This window comes from Lissotriton vulgaris, chromosome 12, assembly GCF_964263255.1.
Source record: "Lissotriton vulgaris chromosome 12, aLisVul1.2, whole genome shotgun sequence".
Lineage (NCBI taxonomy): Eukaryota > Metazoa > Chordata > Amphibia > Caudata > Salamandridae > Lissotriton > Lissotriton vulgaris.
In genome coordinates this window covers 539,493,929-539,518,617 of record NC_141700.1, presented here as the reverse complement: position 1 = coordinate 539,518,617, position 24,689 = coordinate 539,493,929, and the positions used below count along the sequence as shown (strand labels likewise).

At 41.8% G+C, this 24,689-nt stretch overlaps 1 protein-coding gene across 3 annotated transcripts in view; it reads right to left on the bottom strand.

The window, feature by feature from the left end:
* The window catches only part of LOC147677686 (SLAM family member 9-like), a 479,844-nt gene that overhangs the window by 23,766 nt on the left and 431,389 nt on the right, over nucleotides 1-24,689 (bottom strand). For 2 of the 3 annotated variants that reach the window (XM_086945330.1, XM_086945332.1), the window contains one exon: nucleotides 18,536-18,658. The exons of the other annotated variant lie outside the window; for it this stretch is intronic. In XM_086945330.1, coding sequence (XP_086801456.1) covers nucleotides 18,536-18,658 — 123 coding nt within the window. The remainder of the gene's footprint in view (nucleotides 1-18,535; nucleotides 18,659-24,689) is intronic. 3 annotated transcript variants of the gene reach the window in all.

Below are 24,689 nucleotides of genomic sequence, written 5' to 3'. Positions count from 1 at the left end.
ACAGAAAGCAATGTGAACATGTAGGGCATTATTCTAAAATTGTACTAAACACTGTATAGGACAGGCTGCCACACAATGATTTTGTGTATGTGTAGGGCCAATGCAAAGATGTGGCAGGGGAGCACCATTGACAAATTATGCAGTATCATGCAGCACATTTTTACTAGTATTACATAATTATTTTGGCTTTTTTTTCACTTGGTAGTAGTGTCTGGGTAAGGAGTTCACCTCATTAGTACCAATTTAACAGCCAAATACAGAAATAAGCCACTGAAAGTTGTCCAGTTACCCTTTGCGAAGGGCTTCCCATGCGCGCAAACACATCACCATGTTTTTAGTAACTTTTGATCCATTTGAGCTTCAAACTAAATTCTGCATGTTATACTGCAGGAGGTGGATTATGTGGCAAATCGTCAAATCCATAAATATGCGATAAATGTCACGACTGCAGAATCGCATAATTCCATCACCCGTGTATAATATAAAACAAGTGATTTCAAAGAATACATATTAGTAATAGCTAACCAGACTGTACCTACTGCAGGATTTTTTTTTTATAAGTCCATTAAAAGTACACTTTTCAAAACTTAACATCCTTACGTTGCCTCTAAAAAAGAATTCTTTTTTATCATCATGATGCTTCAAGTTATTCCATAAATTAAATCACATTAGATCCCCTCCTTGAACTGTCACGCAGAGGTACCTCCAGGTCCCAATTAACACATCTGGGATGTTTTTTTTAACAAAAGTTATGGGAAGTCTTTGCAGAACTAAAAACACCTTGGCACATTAGTCCTCAAACCCCCTGCCAACTTTGGCCTCTGTTTAAATGCAGATGTCCTTTCAGTTGGGTTGAGAGGGTACGAGGGAAGAGACCAAAAGGGTCATATTCAGAGGCCCAATCGCCCGGACACCTGGGATTTCTATGTAATGCCCAGGAGAAAGAGTAAAGGAGTGAAATCCATGGATAGCATCAAAAGAGATAGCCTAGAGGAGGACGCGCTATGTGGAACTGATTTTATTCGTTTATAAATGAGACAGCTTCCCCCCATCCTCAGAGAGATGCCTGAAGAAGGTGCTTAGAAATGTAGGTTCATTGTTCTTTTTTTCGCCACCACTACCATAAGTACAGCAGCTGCAGTGGCACTGGGACAATGGTGCGAGGGGTCAATGCACACCAATAATGAGCGTGCAGCTAGCACAAAGGGTGGGAAGCCATTTTCCTTGTTAGCATTAGTTTTCAGGTTACAAGCAATGGGGAGAGAATGTGGATATTTTCCCCCTTTTTTCAAAACAAAGGGGCACCAGTCTGCTTTGGGTGTCAGGCCTTGAAATAACAGCCAGTGGAATGGGCAGAAGAGTTGGCATCATTGGTGCTGCAGTGGCACCAGGAGCCAGGGATGTGAGTGTCCAACTAAACCAATATTATTGCTGCTTTACTCATTCCTTTCTTGCATTAGGGCTCAGTCCACCCTTGCTGTGCCTATGTTGTTTCCGGATTCAGACCAATGGCCCAAGAGACAATAATTGGAGCTTTAGGCTTCAGGGAGATGGCAGAAAGGAGGATGGGAGGAGGATTTTAACATGGGGTAGGGAAGATTTACCTTTTCACAAGGCAGTAGGTCTCATTAGTGAAGCAAGCAAAGTGGCACTGGGGCCCAGGAGTGTGAAGGGCCCACTGCATCACAATTAAGAGGGTCTTATACTTTACAATAAGACATGAGGAGAGCATTAGGGATGAGGCAGTTAACACATGGGTGCTCATTTTTCTGTAAGGGACGGAGAATCTGTTTCAAGAATGGAGTGACGGGCAGATGTGGTGGGGAAGGGGTGAAAGAGACAGAGTGGATCACCTACTATTCATGGGTGCAGCTACCATTAGTAGAGAAGGCACAAATGCATTGGGACCCAAGAGCATGAGGACCTCAATTAATGGGAGTAGTCTTTTTTGTTTAGTTCTTTGTATGGGTTTGCTCTTTTATACATCTCACATTTAGTGGGAAGAATGAGCTACTGAAAAAGTGCCCCTGATAATATCTCATAAGCCCCTCTCCCTGCGCTCAGCCATAACCCTCACAATTACCCAAGACTTTCCATAATGTTTTGGAGTGGGGCCCGACTTCAGAATATTTTGGGTAAGGGGGCTCTGAGCAAAAAAGTTTGAAGACCCCTGCCTTAAACGGATGTAACCCCTCTGGTTTAGAAAATGCAGTCTATCCCTTGGCACCTGGTGCTAAGGGAATCTTTCGTTACGAACTGGTCGGATCAAAGATGCTTAACTATTTTGCACACCTAGCCGTAATTGTTTAAAAGCTCACCAGAATGAACTTTTGAGCATATGAATTTTTCATTTCTATCACACACCCGTACACAAAGAAGCCTTCACTTGAAATATTGGACACTAATTTTGAACCTGAACTAGATGAGATATTTGCTAAAGAGGAGCATTTTATTAGATAGAAATACCTGATTGTCAACTCTATTCCATATATTCTTAGGAGCATAAGAGTAAATACACAATAGGTTGTTTTAACGTTGTTCTAACTAGGTTTGCTGATAGGATTCTACAGTGGAACCGTTTCAATTATCTAAGATTCTGATAAACCATGCATATATTAAGGAAGATAACAACAAAACAACCTACATCATCACCCAAAGGCCAGTCAACGGTTGAGTGGGGTCTTAATCACAACTATAATAGGAGTAGGAGTAGGAGTAGGCCATGTGGTTCTCCCACTTGAAACTCCATGACATCCCTATCATAACAGAGGCCCTTACAGCTTCCCATGTCTCCTGAAGCTGCCTTTATAAATCTTTATGGACCATTTTCTATTACCTTTGTCCACTGTCTAGAAAGGGAGCTACACGATTTCACATCATCTTCGTTGTTGGTTGGATAATGAATGGAACAAACATATTTCGATAAATGTTTTCAAGTGTGAGACATGTCATTGAGTTGGGGGTGCTGGATTGTCCTATTCAACATTCAAATAACAATAGATACAAAGATGAGGTAATTGTATTCCCCTTTACAAAACCCAACTCATAATACATATGTAGTAATTAGGTCTGCAAATAAACTTTCTCCTTAATATGACTTTTTCCATTGATTTGAATCTAATCATTTTAGTTTTTATCTGATACCAACTTGACAAAGCTTTACAACATCAGTTTATGGAAAGGCTAGTTATTTTTGGAATGATAATTGTTAGTACTGTGAAACTCCTGCAGTCTATGAATATTTTTTTCACCTCCTTATGACAGTCAATTTCTTATACAGAGTTTCACTTATATCCAATATATCCATCTACTGTACCTCATTACAAATTGGACATCACTGGATTGGAAGGTGTGATAAATTGGGTTAATGGGTGATGGGATGAATCCCTACTTAAGCAACAACCACAATTCTTGTTGGGCTCAAAAACAAGCAAATTGCAATTTAACTTGTGCTTAACCCTCCAGTAGCTTGACCAAACAGCGTCAAGCTTAACTTAGAAGTAATGTGTAAAGTATTAATCCAGCACACAAACAGTAATAAACTGAAAACCCAAAGCAAGGAAAATCCCACACCAGTTTAGAAAAATAAAGTACAATTTAACAAACAATTTGACACTAAAAGAACAAAAAATCCAATTAGTAGAACCAGAGATATGTAATTTTAAAGAGTTAGGTGTAGATAGTGCTTAAAAGCACAAATCACTAACTATGATCAACTGGTTGCACCGGACCGCAAAAAAAATAAGTTTACAAAGTTTGGACCCTGCTCCAATAGCAACAGTCCAGCCCAAAATGCCAAGCCAGGTCCTCCCCAAACCAGGAACACAAGCAACCCAGAAACGGTTTCGCCCTAGTTATTGGTACAGCTTGGTTCCAGGAACATTGTGTGCATGAGACCCACATCTGGGCACACCTGTCTCACTTTTGTATACTTCAGTGGAACGTGACAAAGTCACAAGTTTAGGCCCACTGCAATGTAGCATGGGCTGGATACAGGGAAAAGGTTAGTCCCACTGAGAAATGTACCTTAGATCCTATTTGAGGAATGTTGTGCCCTGCAGTGGGGTCTCGAGAAGTGATGCGAGGTCTGCATCGAGGAACGCCAGCGCAGCAGTGATTCTGATCAGCTGCAATGTGGGATCGCATTGAGGCTGAGTTATGCTGCGTTTGTTCTGATGAGAGGCGAGGTCCATGTCGAAGGTGCATCGTGCTGCTTTTGTTCTAATGAGGAACTGCGAAGAGCTGCATTGGGTTTGCGCCATGCTGTGTTGGTTCTGATGAGACCACAGCTGAGCTGGAAAAGTACCCTTAGCCCCATTTCCAAGGATCTAGGACTGGAGGGGCGCCATTTGGGGGATTCAGACTCACAGCAGGCAGAGTCCAAGTGCATTTTTCAAGATGGGTGGAGTCTTTTCTGTCTCTGAGGCTTTGATTGGAAGGCCAGCCAACTCGCCCTTGGAGTCACTCTGGGGGTCCTGGGTTCAAGGTGCATGTCCAGTCCTTCTCACTTAAGCAGCAGGGCAGCAGAGTAGCAGAGAAGTCCTTCTTGAAGCAGAGAAGCACTGCAGTCCTTCTTTTGAATCTTCCACAGGTCCAGAAGAGTACTAAAGAGTTTTGTCTGAAGGTCCACTATTTATATCTAATGCCTACTTTGAAGTGGGCGAAACTTCTATAGTCCTTCCTCTAAAGAGGTTTCTAGAATGTCCTGCCTACCTGCCCTGGCCCCATAAAGTAAAACCCTTTGTGTGCTAAGGTAGAACTTTTGTGAAGTGTTATTGGTGACAGCTCCTCCCCCTTATCAAGTCAGGGAGACTCCTATTCCCCCTTTATTTCACTGTTTGGGAGTAAAACGCAAAGATAAAGGCACCAAATTGTTACGATGAGAAAAAGCCAACTTTCTAAAAGTGTCATTTTCAGAATTTGTGACTTAAAATTATCATTATCATTATCAGTGATGGGGTTTTTAAATTAAAATTCTTTAGAAACTAAACTAGATTTTATCTATATATTTTAAAGGTTTATAGAGCGCGAACCAGACCTGTGAGGGTATCAGAGCGCTTTACAAGATTGAAGGGTAGTTTATAAAAGATTTAGGAGGGGAGGGTAACACTGGGGTAAAAATAGGTAGATACAATATACGAGGAAAACAAGCAGCACAAAGTCCCGGATACCTTTGGGATAAAAACGACAGGTAGATACATTATACAATCAATCAATCAATCAATCAACCATTTGTAAAGCGCACTACATACCCGCGAGGGTCTCAAGGCGCTGGGAAGAGGGAGGTGCTACTGATCGAACAGCCATGACTTGAGTATCCTCCTGAAGGTCAGTAGGTCTTGGGTCTGTCATAGGCTCAATGGGAGGGTGTTCCATGTCTTGGCGGCGAGGTGGGAGAAGAATCTCCCGCCGGTGGTTGTTCTTCGGATGCGCGTGACAGTGGCGAGTGAGAGGTCGGCGTAGGGTAGCTGGCGGTTGGGGATGTAGAAGGGGAGCCGTCGGTTGAGGTAGCCTGGGCCGGTTTTGTGGAGTACTTTGTGTGTGTGGATGAGGAGCTTGAAGGATATCCTCTTGTTGACGGGGAGCCAGTGCAGGTTTCTCAAGAAGGCACGCAGTCTTGACTCTTGGGTGGGACGCCCAGGAGTGCAGGGTCGGTGTCATCCGTAAAAGCCATGGATAATGCCGAGGTGGTGGTGGAACAGGTCCCTGAGGTAATTGTAATATGATCGTTATGCGAGGAATTTGCCCATTGGGAACGTTTTGGTCTTCTTTATAAAGCAAGCCAAAGACGGAAGTCTTCTGATGGCGGGCGGGAGAGAGTTCCAAATTCTTGGAGCGGCCCCCGAGAAGGCCCGATTGTAGTTTATTTTTCACTGGAAGCGTGCTGGTTGGAGCATAAGGTCTCGGGCAGATCGGGAGCTTCTGGCTCCTCCAGATATCACAAGTTTCTGGGCAACAAATGCAGGAGAGTTGGAGTAAAGAGCCTTGTGAGTAATGCAGGCCAGTTTAAGTTGGATTCTGGCCTTAAGGGGAAGCCAGTTCAGTGCTTTAAGGTGGGGAGAGATGTGGTTGAATTTCTTTGAGCCAGTAAGGAGTCTGGTGGTGGCGTTTAGGTAGGCTTTCAAAGGGGCCAGAGAGTTCGTGGGTAGCCCTGCGAGAGTAGAGCATCGATATTCTAGTGTGGAATTGACTAGTGCCTGGATTTGCGTTTTTAGGTCGGAAGCGTCAAGCAAGTGTTTCAGGATTCTTAGGTAACTCAGGTGAAATCTGGCAGTTTTGACCATCGAGTTGATGTGGCCCTGCATGTTCAAGCTTCTGTCATGGGTTATTCCAAGGGATTTCGCAGAGTCCACAATGATAGGAGGGCAGTTTAGCACAGTGATAGACTTCATCCATTCATTGATATCTGGATTTGTTTTGGGTGGGGAGATTAGCGTTAAGTTTGAACTGGTTGGTGGTGAGCCAGTGAACAGTCAGCTTCAAGGCCTCATTCAGGGAGAGAATGTCTTCAGGGAAGAGATTTTAATGTAAATCTGTGTGTTGTCAGCGTACATGAGGTAGGAAATATTGGTGGTGCATAGCACCTCTGTGAGCGGTTCAAGGTAAAGATTGAAGAGGGTGGGGGGAAGGGTTGATCCTTGGGGGACTCCAACCATGGTCGGACTTTTCTACCTGCTCACAACTGCAAGTTATCACTTATTAAAAGTAATAAAGTAAATTAATATTATCCTATAGGACAGCGATGTCAGTGTTGGTGAAAACCGAAATTGAGAGTTTTTCACTGCACGACAAGTTAAACTTAAAAGTACATGTCCAACTTTTTAAATACAGTGCACCCAGAAACCCTAGGGGTGACATGTATTAAAAGGGCTGTTTAACTGTGGCAAGAGGTTTATTTTGCAGGTGGAAATGGCAGTTTAATACTCCTCACACGGGCTGCAGTAGCAGACCTTAGACAAGTTTGACAATGCTTCTCAAGTGGGCGGCCCAATGAGTGCTGCAGGCCCATTAGTAGCATTTAATGTACAGACACTGGATACATGTAGTACAATTTTACTAGGGACTTACAAATAAATGTGCACATTGGGTGTATGCCAATTTCACCATGTTTAAGGAGGAGAGTACAAGTACTTTAGCACTGGCTAGTACACAGGGTCCTAAAAGCCAACAAAAAAGGGGTTCAGAATACAGGAGGCTCAAGGCAAAAAGTTTGGGGGTGACTCTACAGGGAGGTCCATGCCCAAAAGAAGGCCTATGACATGAACAATTCAATATCATTCCATGTGCAAGGCCTCTCAACCACCACTAAATTCTAATGGTTACTGGTATTTAATTATGGGTTCCTTTGCTGTTTTGTGTCACAGTGACAGGTAGAAGTCACATTCCAATTCTAAATACTGAAGTAGTTTGTATATTTCCCAACAGTTATCACAGAGATGCAATCACTGAACATTTGAAATCTTAGCTACTTCTTCCGGCAAACGGCGCAAAATCTACACTAGTGTAGATGGCATAATATATGTAAAATAGCTATCATGATGACATGAGGACATATTGAATTTGATTCTTAAATAAATAAATCTTAGTATGCAAAACAGAGATATTCGTTAAGAATTGTTCATTTTAATGAACACATTTTATTTTGAATGCCACTTACGGGACATAAGTAACATTAAAAACAAAACATATTGATTAAAATGAACAATTATGTGGCAGTTAATCATGTTGTATTTAGAAATCTATGCAGCAAGTAAAATAGCTTGATTAATCTGATTAGGACTGCTGAACCGCAGCTGAGTGGGAACAGTGCAGTTGGCCATTTTGCAAAGAAGGAACCCTGGTTCCGTTCCCATAGTTTGGCAGTGAAGGGTACCCATAATTGAGTGCACTCATTGGGCCACCCTCTTAAGTAATATTGCCAACTCGTACCTATGTAACAGGGTCAATTAACATTTTATTCACAGAATGCCTTAGAGATCTGACTAATCTCTCAGAAAGATTAAATTGCATGATTTCTGTCCATAAATACACAAGGAGAGAGGTAATTGTGCAGTAAGTCTCCCATTTTTCTTAACATTTTGCTGTACAGGGCATGGCCAACTAAGATGGTGGAGAAGACACGAACTCAGAGTGCTCCTGTAGCCCCCGTAAGTGATCCTAAGGCTTCCTGATCAAAATATGCCCAAAAAACTCACTGAAGCAGACAGGAGGACTCCCCTGACAGGAGGGAATGAAGCAGTGGAGTCCATGTCCACGATGCACCTTGATAACCCGATCTGAGCCGAAGGAGACTGGTGAGACCTCACTCCAGCGCCCAAATTTTGCAGAGTGAGGTCCACAAAGAACTGAGGCGTCGATCACATTCAGTGCGACATACGTGGGCAACGTTAGGTGCGGAGACCTATCAACGAAGGGAAAGAATCTCCTGAGGCATGGAATGTGCACCTGAGACCTGGTGCCCAGTAGAGTGCACGCGAAGACCTGAGCGGAGGAGCTGGGTGCGTGCGTGGCTGGGGTCATTGTGGCCTGGGGCTAGTCTGAATCAGCCCCTATGATCCATAACTGGGGGCAGAGGTAGGCCTTGAAGATAGAAGTAGCCCTGCGGGGCCCATGCATGCTCAAATAACTGCAAGTCGGCCTGGAGTTTGCCCTGTGGTGCCCCCTTGTAAGCTTTAGATGGGGCCCTGGCAGAGAGAGGAGGCCCCTTTAAATGGCTGACCTCGCTGGAGGGGTTACCACACCTGCAGTGGGTGACTGGAGGTGCAGTAGTGCCAGGCAAGAGACTGGAGGAGGCCTAGTGAGGAGCAGATGTCCTATGGAGCTGGCAGGGGCTCCTGGGGAAGGCCTCTAGCAGATAACAACTGGGACACAGGAAAGAGGGGAGGCCCCATGGGACAGCTCTTCACAACTTAGAGGCGGCCAAGGAGAGGAAGAAGACACTGTGCCTGAGGCAACAAATTGCTGGTGGAAGAGATGGACCCATGCCCAGGGTAAGGGAGAGAGCCTGGTGCCACTCAGACTTCCTGCAGAGCTCAGCATGAAGGGGCAGGGGACCCTTTCCTATTCACAGGTGAGGTCTTCCTGACCACTCCTGGAGGCAAGGCAATGGGGAGTGGGGGGAGCCTGGCGCCCCGGAGTTGAGGAGCACTTAGACTAATTTGCTGGTGGACACTGCCAGCCGGAAGTCATGAGCAAGGACAAGACTCAGAAGCCTCAGCAAATCAACACGATAACCAAATACACACTCTCCACCGTACTACGCAACAGAATCTCAAAGAGGGCAGGAATAGGAGACCCCCCTCCAGAGCCCACTTGGACAGACCTCCTGGTTGCAAATCAACGCTCCAGTGAGGCGCTGGAGGAAAGGATAGTAGAAATTGCAATCAAAGTGATCCTGGGTCTGACCGACTTGCAAAAAGTGTCCGAAAGGGTCGACACCATGGAAGGCTTGGTGTTGTGCCTAACAATTGAGATGTGGGCTCTGCGGACTCAGGTATCCTCATTGAAATTGACAGTCACTCAGTTGAAGGATAGGGTAGAGGATGAAGAGAATCACTCCTGCCATAACAAATTGCTCTTTCTGCGCTGTCAGGAGCGAGCTGAGGGTGCAGATGCAACACTCTTTCCGGAAAACTGAATTTGTAATGAGCTGTGGCCGAGGGGTCTCTACGTGGGGTTTGTGTCGGAGCAGATCCATGGAACGCTGACGCAGCTACCCCCACTAGGTGCGCCGCCCAGAGCTCTGATTGCCCTAGTTCTCAACTGAAGAGATCAAGACTCTATCCTACAGGCAGCTAGGAAGGGAGACCGGCTGACCTTTAAAGAACACATCCATCTCTTTCTACAGACACTAGGAAAGTACATTTGCAAATAAAATCCTACGCCAAAGTGAAAGGCAAGCTGCGAGCCATTAACTTTAAATATGTTGCTCTTCCCTGCCCGCATCAAGGTGCTCTCCCAAGGTAAAAGCCACTTCTTTGACAGCCCAAGGAGGCATGGGCCTGGGTGGACGTGTGGGACAAGACAGGCCCTAATTAGACGGGCTACCAGCACATGAACGAAGGAAGCGCACAGTGATGAACCATGAACCGCAGCAACCATGAACTCCTGCTCCAGACACTGAGGGAAGATTGCCCTAGGTCACCCTGGATAATCATATACCGGGAACGCATGATGGACATGGAGAATGACTCCTCATCAGAGGAGCAAAGACCCCCTAAACCTAATGTGAAAAACAGTGCAGAATTAACTGCAGGAGAGGAGACCAGTCGAACCGAGTCTCAGCCCGCAAGCGAAGTTGTACTGACTTGACACCCAGCCCACCAGTGAAGCTAGAGTGTGGCTGGAGACGGTGACTAGAACTGTGAACTGTGTCAGCTTGGACTGGGTTGTACCAGTTATGGGGAAACCTCTTACATTATGATTTGTCCAAATTCAGAAAGCTGTCTGTTGAAAACTGAACTTTTCTAGCCTGGCTAGCACTTTGCCTTCTTGTGGGTTTGCTTCGCTGCTAGCGCGTTGATACCCAAGTAGGGGTGAGTCCTGCACTTTATAAATCCCTCATTCATTCATTCATGAGCGGACATTGGAACGGCCATTGGGTTATCATGTGGGAGGGACCAGTGTGAGCTTGACAGATAGGGAGTAGAGAGATACATTACATGCCCTTAGTAGGAGGGAATTGTGGGTAAGATGGTACCGGCCTAGAAGTGCCCTACTGGGATGGGGAGGGCAGATATCCATGCCCGCACACGTAGTTTGCTTCTATCACTCTTATTTTTTAGAGTTCTGCTGCCACTCCGACATGGATTTGAGTGAGGTGATATTTTGTTCAGTAAGGAGAGGAGGGGCTTGTGTACGGGGGTCCATGACTGGACACCTAGATGACACACCCAAGTTGGGACAGGGAACTGACTGCTTAGAGAGTGGGAGGGTGGGATGGGTAAAGTTGAAGGGTTAGGATGGATATTAGTTTGCAGTTTGAGGTCATGGTGAGCCAGGTCAAAAGTACAGAGCCTAAAGAGAAATGACTGGGAAGGGAAACACAATGGGCCACTCGGCTCCCTCCCTACCTGACCTTCACAGTAACCGCATCACATGGTGAACTGGATAATAGTCACTTGGAATCTCCGGGGACTGAATAGTTTTACTAAACTTTACCGCATGCACTTCTTCCTTCGGCAGCATAGGGTGCAGGTGGCCCTCTTCCAAGAGACACACTTCATGAGGGCGGAGGCCATGCACCTGGGAAAATGGTGGTGAGACGACCTTTTTGAAGTCATATTCTCCAATTAAGCCAGTGGAGTGGTAACACGGATAGTGGTGGGAGTCCCCTTTATACAGCACGAGGTACACTCAAACTTCAAGCAACGATATATCACAGTGGTTAGGACGCTGGGCGGGTTTGAGGCCTGCATTGTGAACACTTATGCACCCAGCGCAGATGTTAGAGACCCAGTGAAGATGTTAGGGAGATGTTTAAATTCTTCACTCCATGTATACAAATGCGACTGATGTGGCAGGTTATTTTGTGTGCTTAATTGGTGAATGGACAGGGCCCCCTCTAGGCAGAGCCATAAATAAACCTCACATTAAAGCCTCACTGGGGGTGGTGAAGGAGAGACTCAATCTGCAAGAGATTTGGAGGCATCACCACTCGAAGAAGAGTGGCTTTTCATTTTATCCCCTGGTACATGGGGTACATAGGTGACTAAACATGTTGCTGGGGAGGGCAGAGGACTTAGACATATTTAAGAATGCTCATATCTCAACCATTACTTATCAGACCACTCCCCAGTGCTGGACACACTTCTATACAGGACGGTTAGACTCAGATTCCTGCTGTGGAGACTCCGCGGAGAGGAGCTTGATGATTCAGAGTTCCAAGAGCATGTAAAGGAGTTAAAGACTCATTTTGTTTGTGAGAATTTGCACACCACAAACACTAGGATGACTGAATGGAAGTACTATAAGGTCTCGTTGAGGGGGGAGCGTATGGGTTACACACATGGATGCAAACGCAACTTATGCATACATTCTCAGAATTGGAACGCAAGTAGGCAACTTGGGGCAGCTGCACCTATCGGGATCCTGATGCTTGCATGCAGCAAACGCAGCTTAGGCGCTGAATGGGGGACACTGGGACCCACCTTGAGAAATACTCTTGTACCCAATACCGACAACCAGTAGGAGACAGACAGACTGAATGCTGGTGTGGCTGTTAAAGAGGGACTGGCCATCAGTCATCAATCCTTTCTTTGTGGAGGGGGGGGTGGAGCAGCACTGGTGGCAAGCGCCCAGATAAATATGGCTTGTGGGTAGAACTTGCGGGAGAGCTTTATCCGAAGGCCACTGGCAGATATGGATGTGATGGATGTAGGAGAGTAGGGTCTGCTTCCTATAGTCACCGACACTTTTTGCTGTGATTCTCTGGTTTTTCGACTTTAGTGTGGCTGTGGGCCTGCTAATCAGACCCACAGCCCAGCTGTTCTCTCTCTAAATTGATACCATGTACTTTAGGTACATACCATAGGTACCCAGGGCATAGGTGCACCCTAGGCCTATCAGGGGCTGTAGCATGTATTGTGCCACCCCTGGTTTGCATTCCAAACTGACACCACAGGTCTGTTCACACAGCCTGGGCAAGGTGGTGTAATCACCCCATACTTAGATATAGTATACCTATATCTACCTTTATATATAGACACATATACACCTATAAGCTACTCCTATGGTAGGCCTCGACAATCCTGGAGGCAGAGTGCTTGGTTTTATGTGAGAGGGTGTCCTAGCATGAGCTGAGCTCCTCTGCAGCTTTCGGAACCATCTCCTTATAGCTGTTCTATGATATAGCCATACCATGTACTCTTAAGTGCATTATGATCCTCGCGGTTAAATGCTAACTTTGGTTTGGCTTTATCAAAACATGTTGTGTAAGGTGTCAAACACTTTGGAATTCTACCCCCCTCCGCCAATTCTGGCGGCGGGGGTTACTACCCCCCGCCAATTCTGGCGGAGGGGGTAGCATTCCACCCTTCTATAGGGAAAAGACATGTAAGTTACTTCTTTACCCGGTTAAAGTTGAACAGAGCATCAGCATCACAAAATGGATGCTATGCTGCTGCCACAGACACGAGTCTGACCTCCTCCTGCTGGATGAAACTCCGGGAGGGGAAGCCTGGACACTGCCTGGGGCACACAAGGTGCTCCATGCATAGCCCGGTTCAAACCCCCAGCTCTGGTGCGAAACTGGACAAAGGGATAGGGCTGTAACTACCCCCTTCTCAGGTCCACCCATAGGAGGGACCTAGTCAGGTAATCCAGCCCTAATCCTTAGTATAAGTATAGGAGCTGTGTCCCCAGGACTTTAGATTATCCTGGACGACCTTCGACATTCCATTCTGACTGGAAGACGGAAGACATCTCCCTTTTGGTCAAGGAGTGACCACCCTGTGCAAACCGGCACCAACAGCAACATCGCCGGTCTGCAGTTTCAAGGCTTCCGTCGGAACCCGAAGACTCTGCAACTCAAGAACTGGACATCCAGACTTCACTGACCCCGATTCACATCCACAGCAAAGCTGAGACCTGTGGCGGACACGAGAGATGTGGGACCAGACATCTTGGACATCCTGCATTTTGCTACCCGCACTCCTTTCCTGAAACCTCAGTAAGTTGTGCATTGGGGTACGAGAAGCCCCAGCCCCGAGCACCATTTGAACCGAAGCTGAGGGCCCCACACTCAGCGAGTGTTCCGTGGGCCTCACCTTTACATTTGTGCTTGATGCATCTTCCCAGTTCCTTGCCCGTTGGCTAGTGAGCCCCCTGAAGATCTAACTTGTGATCCTGGTTGCTCCAGGCTTGCTCCAGCTTCCCTGAAAAGGAAAAGTGCCACAGACCTTGCTGGTCTGCAACAAAGCCAATCTCAACATCCTGCGTGGGTTGCGGTTGCCAAGATTTGTTGGGTCCAATCTGGATACCGACACTGCAGTCATCTAGGTCCATTGTGGGGCAGCTCGAATCCAGCTCCTGGCCATCGTCGATGCCTCCTTGACCTCGTAGCTGAAGAGACAAACTCACCTTCTTCACCTTAAAGCACCCAGCATCGCCTGGTTCCTTCCTGGTTCCTTCCTGGTCATTGGCTAGTGATCCAGACTCTGTCCCCTCTGCTTTCAGGTTCTTCACATCTCCGATCCACCCTTGGATCCACCCGAACACTTTTCCTCTGGTCCCCTGCAGCACTTCTTTGCACCTCTCTATAGAAAATGATGACAAAATCCGACACGAAAAGACACATATGCACCCGGCTTCCCTGGGTGAGGTAACACAAGTACTCAGGTGCTCCCGTGGGTCTTGACTCTCGAAGTGTCCTAGTTTTAAAGGGTTCCATCCTAGTCCATCCGGAAGTGTCCTTAAATTGTAACTTTGTATCTTTTATGAACTCCATAGAAAGTCAAAGGGAACCCGCGCCTGTGTTTAGACACTGCACGCGACTCCCGTGCGTCTCCTACTTCCTATCCTTTGGTTGTTTAGTGTAGCCCCAGCAGTTCTACAGGTCCTAGGCCTGCTTTCTAACTCCCACGTTGTACTTATACCACTTTCTTAGTATATGGTTTGTGAGGCCCCTAGGGCATAATGTATACTGTTCAACTTATCGTATATTAACTGTGTGACTTGTATTGTATTTTTACCTCAGACCTCATAAAGAGTGCAGAGGGGTTGTGTTTAGATTAATATATATATATATATATATATATATATATATATATATATATATATATATATATATATATATATATATACATATATAATATATACATTGTGTGGTGTTCTTTCATTTGGTACTCAAGGGATTATCTATGGTAAAACAACTTGCTTAACTCGCCTATTGAAGTCTTAGCCTGATGACTGCTGGTCCATGCTACCACTAGGATAGCTTTCTATAAGGTTGACTTTACAACCACCATCAATAAGGGTCGATTAGACTGGTGCAAGGTGCCCACTAGAACTAGTGGACATCATATGCCACGCTAACTTCTCACAATGAAGTAGTTTATCCTGTCAGCAGCACTACCCAGACTCAACCTGGAACATCAAATGCTCCTGGAAGCCCCCTTATTGATGAAGAAGCTACAGGAAGTGCTAGTGGATATAAAGTAGAGGTAGTCTCCTAATGGAACTATTTCAGCTGCTGCAGCTGGCACGCAGGAAAAACTATTAGAAGCATTCACAGAGGTGTGCGAGAAGGGAGAGCTGCCGCAGGGTATTAGGGAGGTGACAATAATATTGCTCTAAAGATAAGAAAAGGTCCCTGCTGAGCTCACATCATATCGGCCACTCTCTATGCTCAACACAGACCTTAAAATACTGTGCAAAGGGTTAACTGTGAGACTACAGTGAGTGGTCCAGACACTAATATACCTGGATCAAACAAGCTTTATCACACAAAGGAGTACTATACAACACTTGTGGCGCTTGAACCATAATATGCATGTGCTTGCTTCTTCCCTGGATAGCTATGGACTGGAGACCCTAGATATTAAACAGTCATTCAACATAGTGGGTAGACAATACTTCTGGCCTGTCCAGCAACCTTGGGATGTGGCCCTAATTTCATAAAATGGTTGAGATTTATATACAAGCGGCCTGTTGGGTGGGTCTGCACTTGTGGGGTTATCTCAGACTCCTGGGAACTGGAGCAGGGGATGAGACTGGGCTGCCTCTTTTACCTTATGTTGATCGCTATGGCAATGTCGCTACTGGCATGTATCCTGGAGCCATCTGGAGGTACCCCCATGTGTGGTCTCCTTATATGCTGACCATGCCCTGGTCTACCAACCGATCCCCGAGTGGTTGGTCCCTGAGCTGCTGGAAGAACTGAGTAAATTTGTGGAGGTGCCGGGACTGCACACAAACTGGACCAAGTCTAAGCTATTACCCCTGGCTGGGCAGGGATGGGCAGGCTCACAGCTCCAGCAGGGCCTAAAATTACACTGGGAGCACAACATTTTATGATACCTCAAAATGTGTGTTGTGCTGGACCCAGGTGACCATTACACATTTCACGTTGGGAAGATGGTGGGGAAGCTGACTCGATGAGTTGAATTCTGGAACCTGATCCCGCTATTCATGATGGATTGAACAGCAGTAGCAAAGATGGTCTTCCTGCTGCTATGTCTCTACATATTGCAGAATGTAATGTTCCTGATTCCCCGCTCCACGTTGGTGCTGCTGGATAAACTGATAGAGAACCTGGTCTGTGCATGTGGCTTCCAACAGGTCAAGCTGGGCACACTGAAGCTCCTGTGTAGGAAAGGAGGCCTCGGGTTGCCTGATCTTTTTCTGTATTTCGCCTCATTGCAGCCCCAGCACACGATGCGGTGGCTATATCAATCAATCAATCAATCAATCATAGCATTTATAAAGCACACTACTTACCTGTGAGGGTCTCAAGGAGCTGATGAAGACGCGAACTGGCAGAAGGTCTTACCAATGGGAACACACGACTCATACAAACTTCTGGAGGTCCCCATGATGGGCAGAATTGTCCCTGGCACCTTACCATATTTGAGGCGACAGATTGGTCTAGCTTGGCATGCGGTGGATTGCCATCGGATGGCAAGCGTCTCGAGCCGCAGAAGTCTATGCTTGGAGACAGGATTTGCAGGAGTAGGTTCTAGCAGACGAGCAGCACATTAAACCAACCCGCTCAGACGAAAAAGCAGCAGAGATTTTGCAGCCTGGGGGGAGGGGTGTGTTCTTGAGAATTGCAGCCCTCCCAAATGAAAGTCGTCTGCTCGAGGCATGGGGGGAGAAGCACAAATGTACACTGTCTCAATACATGGTCGAACAAAGGGTGTGAGGGCCGGGGGAGCGGTGGGCCAGGATGAAACTGTAGATGAGATACCTGTCAAATGGCTGGACTGGACAGTGGCTTGTTAAGTGACACGTTGGCTTTGCAAATGCTAATAAAAAAAATTACAAAAAAACACACACAAAAAACATTTTGCTGTAGAAAGGTCCCTGAGCACTAGAGCGTGAAAAAACGAACCTGAATAGTGTTGTGATAAGATTTTCGGCCCAGTCTCTTTTTCTGATATTTTCTGAAGGCTTCTTTTTGTGAGAAATATCACCAACAGATATTTTTCTCAAGAGAAACAGACCTGCGTTTAGATTATTTTTTGGGGATTTATTTTTTTTATTTTTTAGCCAGAATGTTTGGAGCCGATTACACAAACTACATGGGCAGTGCTGATACGAATAGTGCTGCAAATCAGCACAGAAAGGTATAAAAAAAAAACTAGGATACCCTTATAATAGGCATAGGCAATATGGAGCTAATTAGCATACCGGTGCGACTTAAGGCCACATGCATCATTATTTCAAGTAGACACTTAGGGCCACATGTATCATTATTTCAAGTAGCCACTTAGGGCCACATGTATCATTATTTCAAGTAGCGAATACCTAAATGCGATTTTCCCTAAATCTCAATTAGGTCTTCGCTATTCCTAATGTATGAAACTCTTCATTTTCATTGGCAATTCTTAATAGGTCACAAATAGACCTACCTCATACATTTTAATGAGGTAAGTCGCAATTTGCGAGCCATTAGGAATTTACTTCATCAAAGGCATGGTGGCTTGCTGAGGTCAGCAGACCACTATGTCTGTGATTGCTTTTAACCCCTTCCATGCTCATGACGGAACAGTTCCGTCATGAGCGTCGGTTGGCCTGTGCTTATGACGGAACCGTTCCGTCATGGTTCCATTGGTTCTTTAGAACCTTCAGCACTGGAGCGGAATTCGCGCAGCGCTGATTAAATAAAGCAGTCTTTTTGTTTTGAGAATGCAGTCCATTTTTCCTAAAGGAAAATAGGATGTAGTTAAAAAGGAAAAATGAAACTTTGCAGTTTCATTTTTTGAGAGTAGGGTGGTCCCTGGGACCACTGCCTGCTCTTAAACATTTTTTTTCCATTCTGAAAAGGGAAGGGGCCCCATTGTACTCCTTCCCACTTGGTAATGGGTTACCACCTCCTTCAAGGAGTTGGCAAAATATGAATGTTTTGCGAGCGTAAGTCAGTCGCAAAACATTCATATATCCCATTCAGATTCGGTATTCGAAAGGGAAGCCCTAAACACGCCCCTTTCAAATACTGAATCTGAAACACAAATTGCGATTCGATACCGAATCACAATTTGTGTTTTATACATAGGTAAAAGCAGTTTTGCGGTCGGAAATGGACCATCAGCCATTTCTGACCGCATAAATGCTTAATACATGTGGCCCTTACCTCCTCTATGGTGATTTCTACCATTTTTAATTCACTGTGTTTTATTTAGGGAGGCACAGGAAAGAATGAATTACTTAAGTTCGAAACTTTGGAAAACTATTGCTGCCCAGACCCCACTGATGGAACAAGCGAAAAACATGTAAGTAGATTGCGACAGTGCATATCCTGCCTCCCACTAAATGTCGGTTCTGTCTACCCTCCCAATGCAGAATGTCTGCCCTCAATCACTAATTGTCAATAAACCTCCATCTTGCTGTCTTCATCAGGTGTGCATTTGGGATGCGGCTGGATATTCTGATAAACAGTCGTCGCCGTTATGTTTTCTTCTTGCGGGTTCATATGGTGGTCCTCCAAGTCATACCTGACCTAAAATAAAATAAAATCTAATTATTAATCACAATGCATATAAATATATGATTTAACGTGACCACTACTTTCATACCATACAAGTGTATTTGTAAAGCATTGATTCACCCCAACAGCTCTCTTTCCTGTTGTTTATTTTTTACCCCATTAAATATATCCATAATATTTATTTCATTGATTTTTCAAGGATGAAGGGTTTGGTGGACCCACGAATATTTGACCCTTTGACCATTTGTTCAAGTTCGGACCTCTATAGAAGGTGAACTAGTCCAATAAGTAATTAGAATTGAAATAGGAAGCTTTCGGTGGCATCACTTAATGGTAAATGTCCAACCTTAACTTCAGCATCTAATGTAATTTATTTTGCACCTTAAGGTTTAGTTTTAATCTTGGGGTCACAGTCGGGCCTAAGTTACTGTCATATGCAGGTGGAATGTCTGACAAAATATCGAAAACTAGAATATCGAAGTACAAAAATATCGGAACAAAATTATCGATGTCAAAAATATCGGGATCCTATACTTAACTATATATCTACACAAATATCGATTTTTTAATATCGACATACAAAAATATCGTTTACTGTGATATCAACCACATTTATATCGGAAAACAAAAATATCGCAATCTGCAAAATGTAATGACACTTACAAAAATATCGAAATCAAAAATATCGTGAACATAAATATCGGATTTAGAAATATATCGACTTTTGTAAACCTTTTCTTTACATAATTAAGGAACGCTTTATATGTTTTCACATCAAAAATAACATACAACACTTTAATTTCTACTATACAAACACCATAAAATCAAATATTTTTTTTAATTCATTTAAAAATATGTCACCTACACATATAAAAATATTCTATGGTACTGTGTATACTTTTCTAATTATTCTTTGATTTTATATTCTAATACTAATTAATGTCAACAGAAATTCAAATCTACTAACTAACCAATCACAAGCCTAATTTTTTAAATGAACCAATAGTAAAGTAATTACTACTGACACTCCCCTATATAAGCAATGAAAACGTAAGCACAAACTACTTGCCAAAAGTCACAGAAGGAGATTCATCTCTATCAGAATTGCTGCACAACAAGTAGAAGAACGAGACTGAAAACCTACTATTACATCTACTAAGTAAGTAAATAAAATATATCCTACATTATTTTCTATTTGTATTTACTTACCTGCTAAATACCCAGTGGCCCTTTGCTATTCATACTACTTAACATTCTAAATAATGATATAAAATTATTTTTTTTAGATACTACCACTACTGATAATTGTACTCCAAATAATTGTGAACAAAAGATAGGAATACAGAATCAGAAAATTATGTAAGTAATTTGACATTGTTTCGTTTTATGCACATTAATCTAAAAACCCTGAAATAATGACTTTTGCACACCATCTTTTTATTTTTCTATAGATTCTGCTACAGAAAACTGCACTAATACAGAACTAAGGCTACAGTACTACATCTATAATCCTTTATATTAAGTAAGTACATAAAATAGAAAGTGCTTCATTTGCTAGTAATACTTAATTACCTGCTAAATACCCAGTACCCCTTTGCTATTCATTGCAGTTAACATGCTAATAAATTATCTGCTAGTATTTGTTTAAGAGACCACGAGGACTGAATAATTTACTCAAAATAACTGTGAACAAAGCATAGGAATACAGAAGCCAAAATATATGTAAAGAATGGCACATTGTTTCATTATGTCCACATAAATCTAAACACAATGAAATAATCATTTTTCTCCCACATATTTATTTTTCTCTATAGATTATACTACTGAAATCTGCTTTACTACAGAACTAAAAACATCAGAACTATATCTAAAATACTTTGTCATAAGTAAGTACATGAAATAGAAACTGCATATTTAGTACTCCTAATTATTTTCATGCTAAATACCCGGTGGCTCTTTGCTATTCATAGTACTTAACATCCTAAATAATAACATATTATTATTTTTTTAGATACTACAACAACTGAATTTTCTTCTCAAACTAAGTGTGAAGAAAGCATAGGAACACAGAATCGAATAACTATGTAAGTTAAGTTACATTGTGTAATTTTGTGGTCAAAAATCTAAACACTGAAAAAATAACAGTTTTCCTCAACATATATTTTTTTCTCTGTAGATTCGACTTCTGAAAACTGCACTCCTAATTAACTAAGGACCCCAGTAGTATTTCTAAAATACATTTTAGTAAGTAAGTATTATGCAAATGCAATAAATGTGTGAAAACAATTCTAACATTTCTAACTGTTTTAATAATTTTCTATGACATATTCTTTATTTACAGAGCAAACACAGTGAATAGATATACAGACAACATACAGAACTTCACATTCTAAACAGCAGTAAAACTAATAACTAAGTAAGTATATTAAATGACATATTTACCACATGTTTCAAAAAACCTACCAACATGGTGATTAAAGTAACTCATATGTTCCTTATTTTTTATAGATAACACTACAAAGTATTCTACAGAAGTTGAAGAAAGAATTATACCTGCCAAATACCAACAACAAAAATTATGTAAGTATCTTCACAATGTGAATAATGAAGACACATCTTTGTAGTAAAAATGAGCTTTATAATTGCTAATTTACCTAAACATTAATAAATAATATACTACTTTCATATTTCTCTGAACAGCTACAACAACATCAAAACTATTTATCCTCAACTAAAGAAACAAGAAAGTCCAAAGTTTAGCTGTACATTGTAAAACACGTAAGTATAAACATTCCTACTTATCACTAACATAGATTATTGATCACATTTAAATTGATATTAACTATTATATATATTTTATAGATATACACAGTACAAAATGACCGAAGGAGCCGAGTTTGTGACCAGCCAAAAAGGAAAATTATTGTTATGCTACATGGGTTACACGTACACACAGGAAAAACAATATGGCATGAAAGTGAATTGGAAATGTTGCAAATATTATTCCAACAAGTGCTACGGCAGAGCAACAACAAAAGAAGCTACAGTACTATATACTAGGGAACATAATCATCCACCTAATATTACAGAAATAGAAGTCAGAACAGCCATGGAAAGTATAAAAGAAGCTAGTACCGGATCCCAAAAGCAAACTAATGTAATTTTGAAAGAAGCCATTCCAAAAATTCCCAAAACAGCCTCAACCCAAATGCCAAACATCCTATCATTAAAAAGAACTATAGCACGGACCAAAAAAGCGACAACTTCTTCAACACCATGTCCTAGAACATATCAGGATATTAGTTTTACTGCTAACGAAATAATAACTTTAAATAAACAACCCTTTATAATTTATGACAACGAAAGCAATGAAAATAGACTAATAATTTTTGGTACCAGTATGAATTTAGTGAAACTGCAGCAAAGCCAATATTGGATGATGGATGGGACATTTAACATCTGTCCCAAACCATTCTTCCAATTATACACAATACATGGCCTCTATCACAACTGCAATATCCCTTTGTTATATGCACTATTGCCTAACAAAAACAATTCTACTTATATGGAATTATTAAATGTCATAAAACAAAAAACCAATGATTTCTCTCCGGACAAAATCATACTTGATTTTGAGCATGCAATGCTCTCAACTATTCTAAAGATCCACCCACATACCTCCATTCAAGGGTGCTATTATCATTTCAACCAGTGTTTATGGCGACACCTTCAAAAAACTACCCTAAGTGTCGAATATGCTACAAATTCTTCATTTGCTTTTCAAATAAAAAAACTTATAGCACTTGCCTATGTCCCTACAACAGATGTAGCTGAACATTACAATATTATCATAGACAGTCCATTTTATAAACAAAACGAGGCTAGATTAACTCCTTTTCTTGATTACTTTGAGGACACCTGGGTAGGCAGACTCCACAGATCTGGGCACAGGAGAAATCCAAAATTCCTTATTCCCTGGTGGAATGTGTACCATAGTACCCTTAACGGGGAGTCAAAAACTAACAATGCCGTTGAAGGTTGGCACAATGCATTTGTCCAATCAACTGGCAGAAGCAAACCTAGTCTCGAAAAATTCATAAAATGCATACAAAAAGAACAGAGCTAGCAAGAATTCCGAATGGACCAATCTGTTACCGAAATTGTCCCTAAAACATCCAAGCAAAATAAACAAATGCACAAGTACCTGGAAGAGCAGGTTAAACTGTACCCTAATACGAAAGGCATAGAATACCTAAACATCATAGCCAAAACACTACTGTAAATAAAGCCGAAACTGTCATAAAACACCAAATGTAGCACCTAAGTATGTGAAAATATGTAACGTGAGCTTTTAAAGTATTTAATGTATGCAATATATAATGATATTATTTTAATATATGCACACATTAAAACAAAATAATAAGTTAAAATCAATTCCGTAATAAATATGACATTACCCACCCACAAAAAAAATAGAAAGCAAACACTTACCAATTTAGTTGTCTATCCAAGAACGTCCATTACCACCAAAGTAATCCAGGTAGTGCAAAAGTAACCCAAAAAAAAATGTAAAAATACAACTGTTCCACAATTAGGAATTCCACGCGGTCCTTAGCCATCGAACTACCATAAAAAACCCGAAAAAGTCGAAAAAAAGAAAGAATCGCTCCGGAAAACCCGAAAAACTGTAAAGAAGTGTTTGTAAATCACTGTAGGATTAGAAAAACTAACACTTCCTTTAGAAAAAAAACGGAACTTCCGATGTTGCGAACACCTAGGAAAAAAACATAGAAAACAGACATTCCCACCCACAATATTTAACAAATAATGACAGACTAACATATTAACATTGATGAGTTAATGTTCGATATACCCTAAAAGACTTAAATGAACTCTATAATTAATTAGTAAACTAACTAACACGACGTGTATATACCATACGTAAATATGTTATTTCTAAATCTGAAACATAGCTCCCTCACATTCAACACCACTAAATATAAGCTCACTAGTGTCAAACCATAATATTAATACACATATAATATATAAAATGAAGCTTACCTGCAGCGACGTGAAGTGTCTCCCAACCGCGATCAGCCCTTCTTCAAAATAACCCAAAACGACCAAACCCGGTTACAAAAGAAAGCACCAAAAACTAAATAAAATAGTCCCATTTGTAAAATATAATATCTATACAGAACTAAATGTGTTAAAAAAGAAGTATTAATTTATGTTATATAGAAAAATATATATATTTTTTTCCTACAAAGAAATCATGATAAAAATGTACATTAATATAATAATGTAATATGATGAAAACAATGATGTTTATGTTAACAATGTTAAAAATTGTAAGTACATTGTCACAAAAAGTAAAAAAAAAATTTGTAAAAATGTAAAATGTTTATTTATATTGTAAAAATGTTATCTTCACAAATGAAGGTGAGAAAAGCTTTACAGAAAAATATTAGTGTTATTAGCAATTTTTTTCTGACATAACAATATGTGAAAGAGATAATAAAGAATGTTAATGTCATATGAAAATGAAGATAAATAATAATGGTTCTGTATAGTTGTTATTAATTGTGCTTATAAAAGTTTATTTCGAAAGAAATGTCAATAAAAACATATTATTATGCATTTATGTTATTTGTTAAAATGTAAATAAAAAAAAGTTAATAAAATCATGCTGAATATTGTATTTTATTATCTTACTAAAAAGTATCAATGTAATAAAAAATAAATAACTGCATATTACAAATGAGTATATGTTGGACTATAATAATGTAATGAAGAATATACAAAATCCAGTGTACATTAAATTACAATACATGTAGCACAGTAATAACATAAATATTAATATTCCTACTGCACTCTACAGAAAATGTTAATATGTACTATACACTAATTAATTTCAATAGATTATTCCAACAGTAGTGTACAGTAAATTAAACTTGATCTAATATTATATATGTTACAAATCCTGTAATTGATTAAATGACAAATACATATATATTTATCCTGTAGAACTAGGTACCAAAAT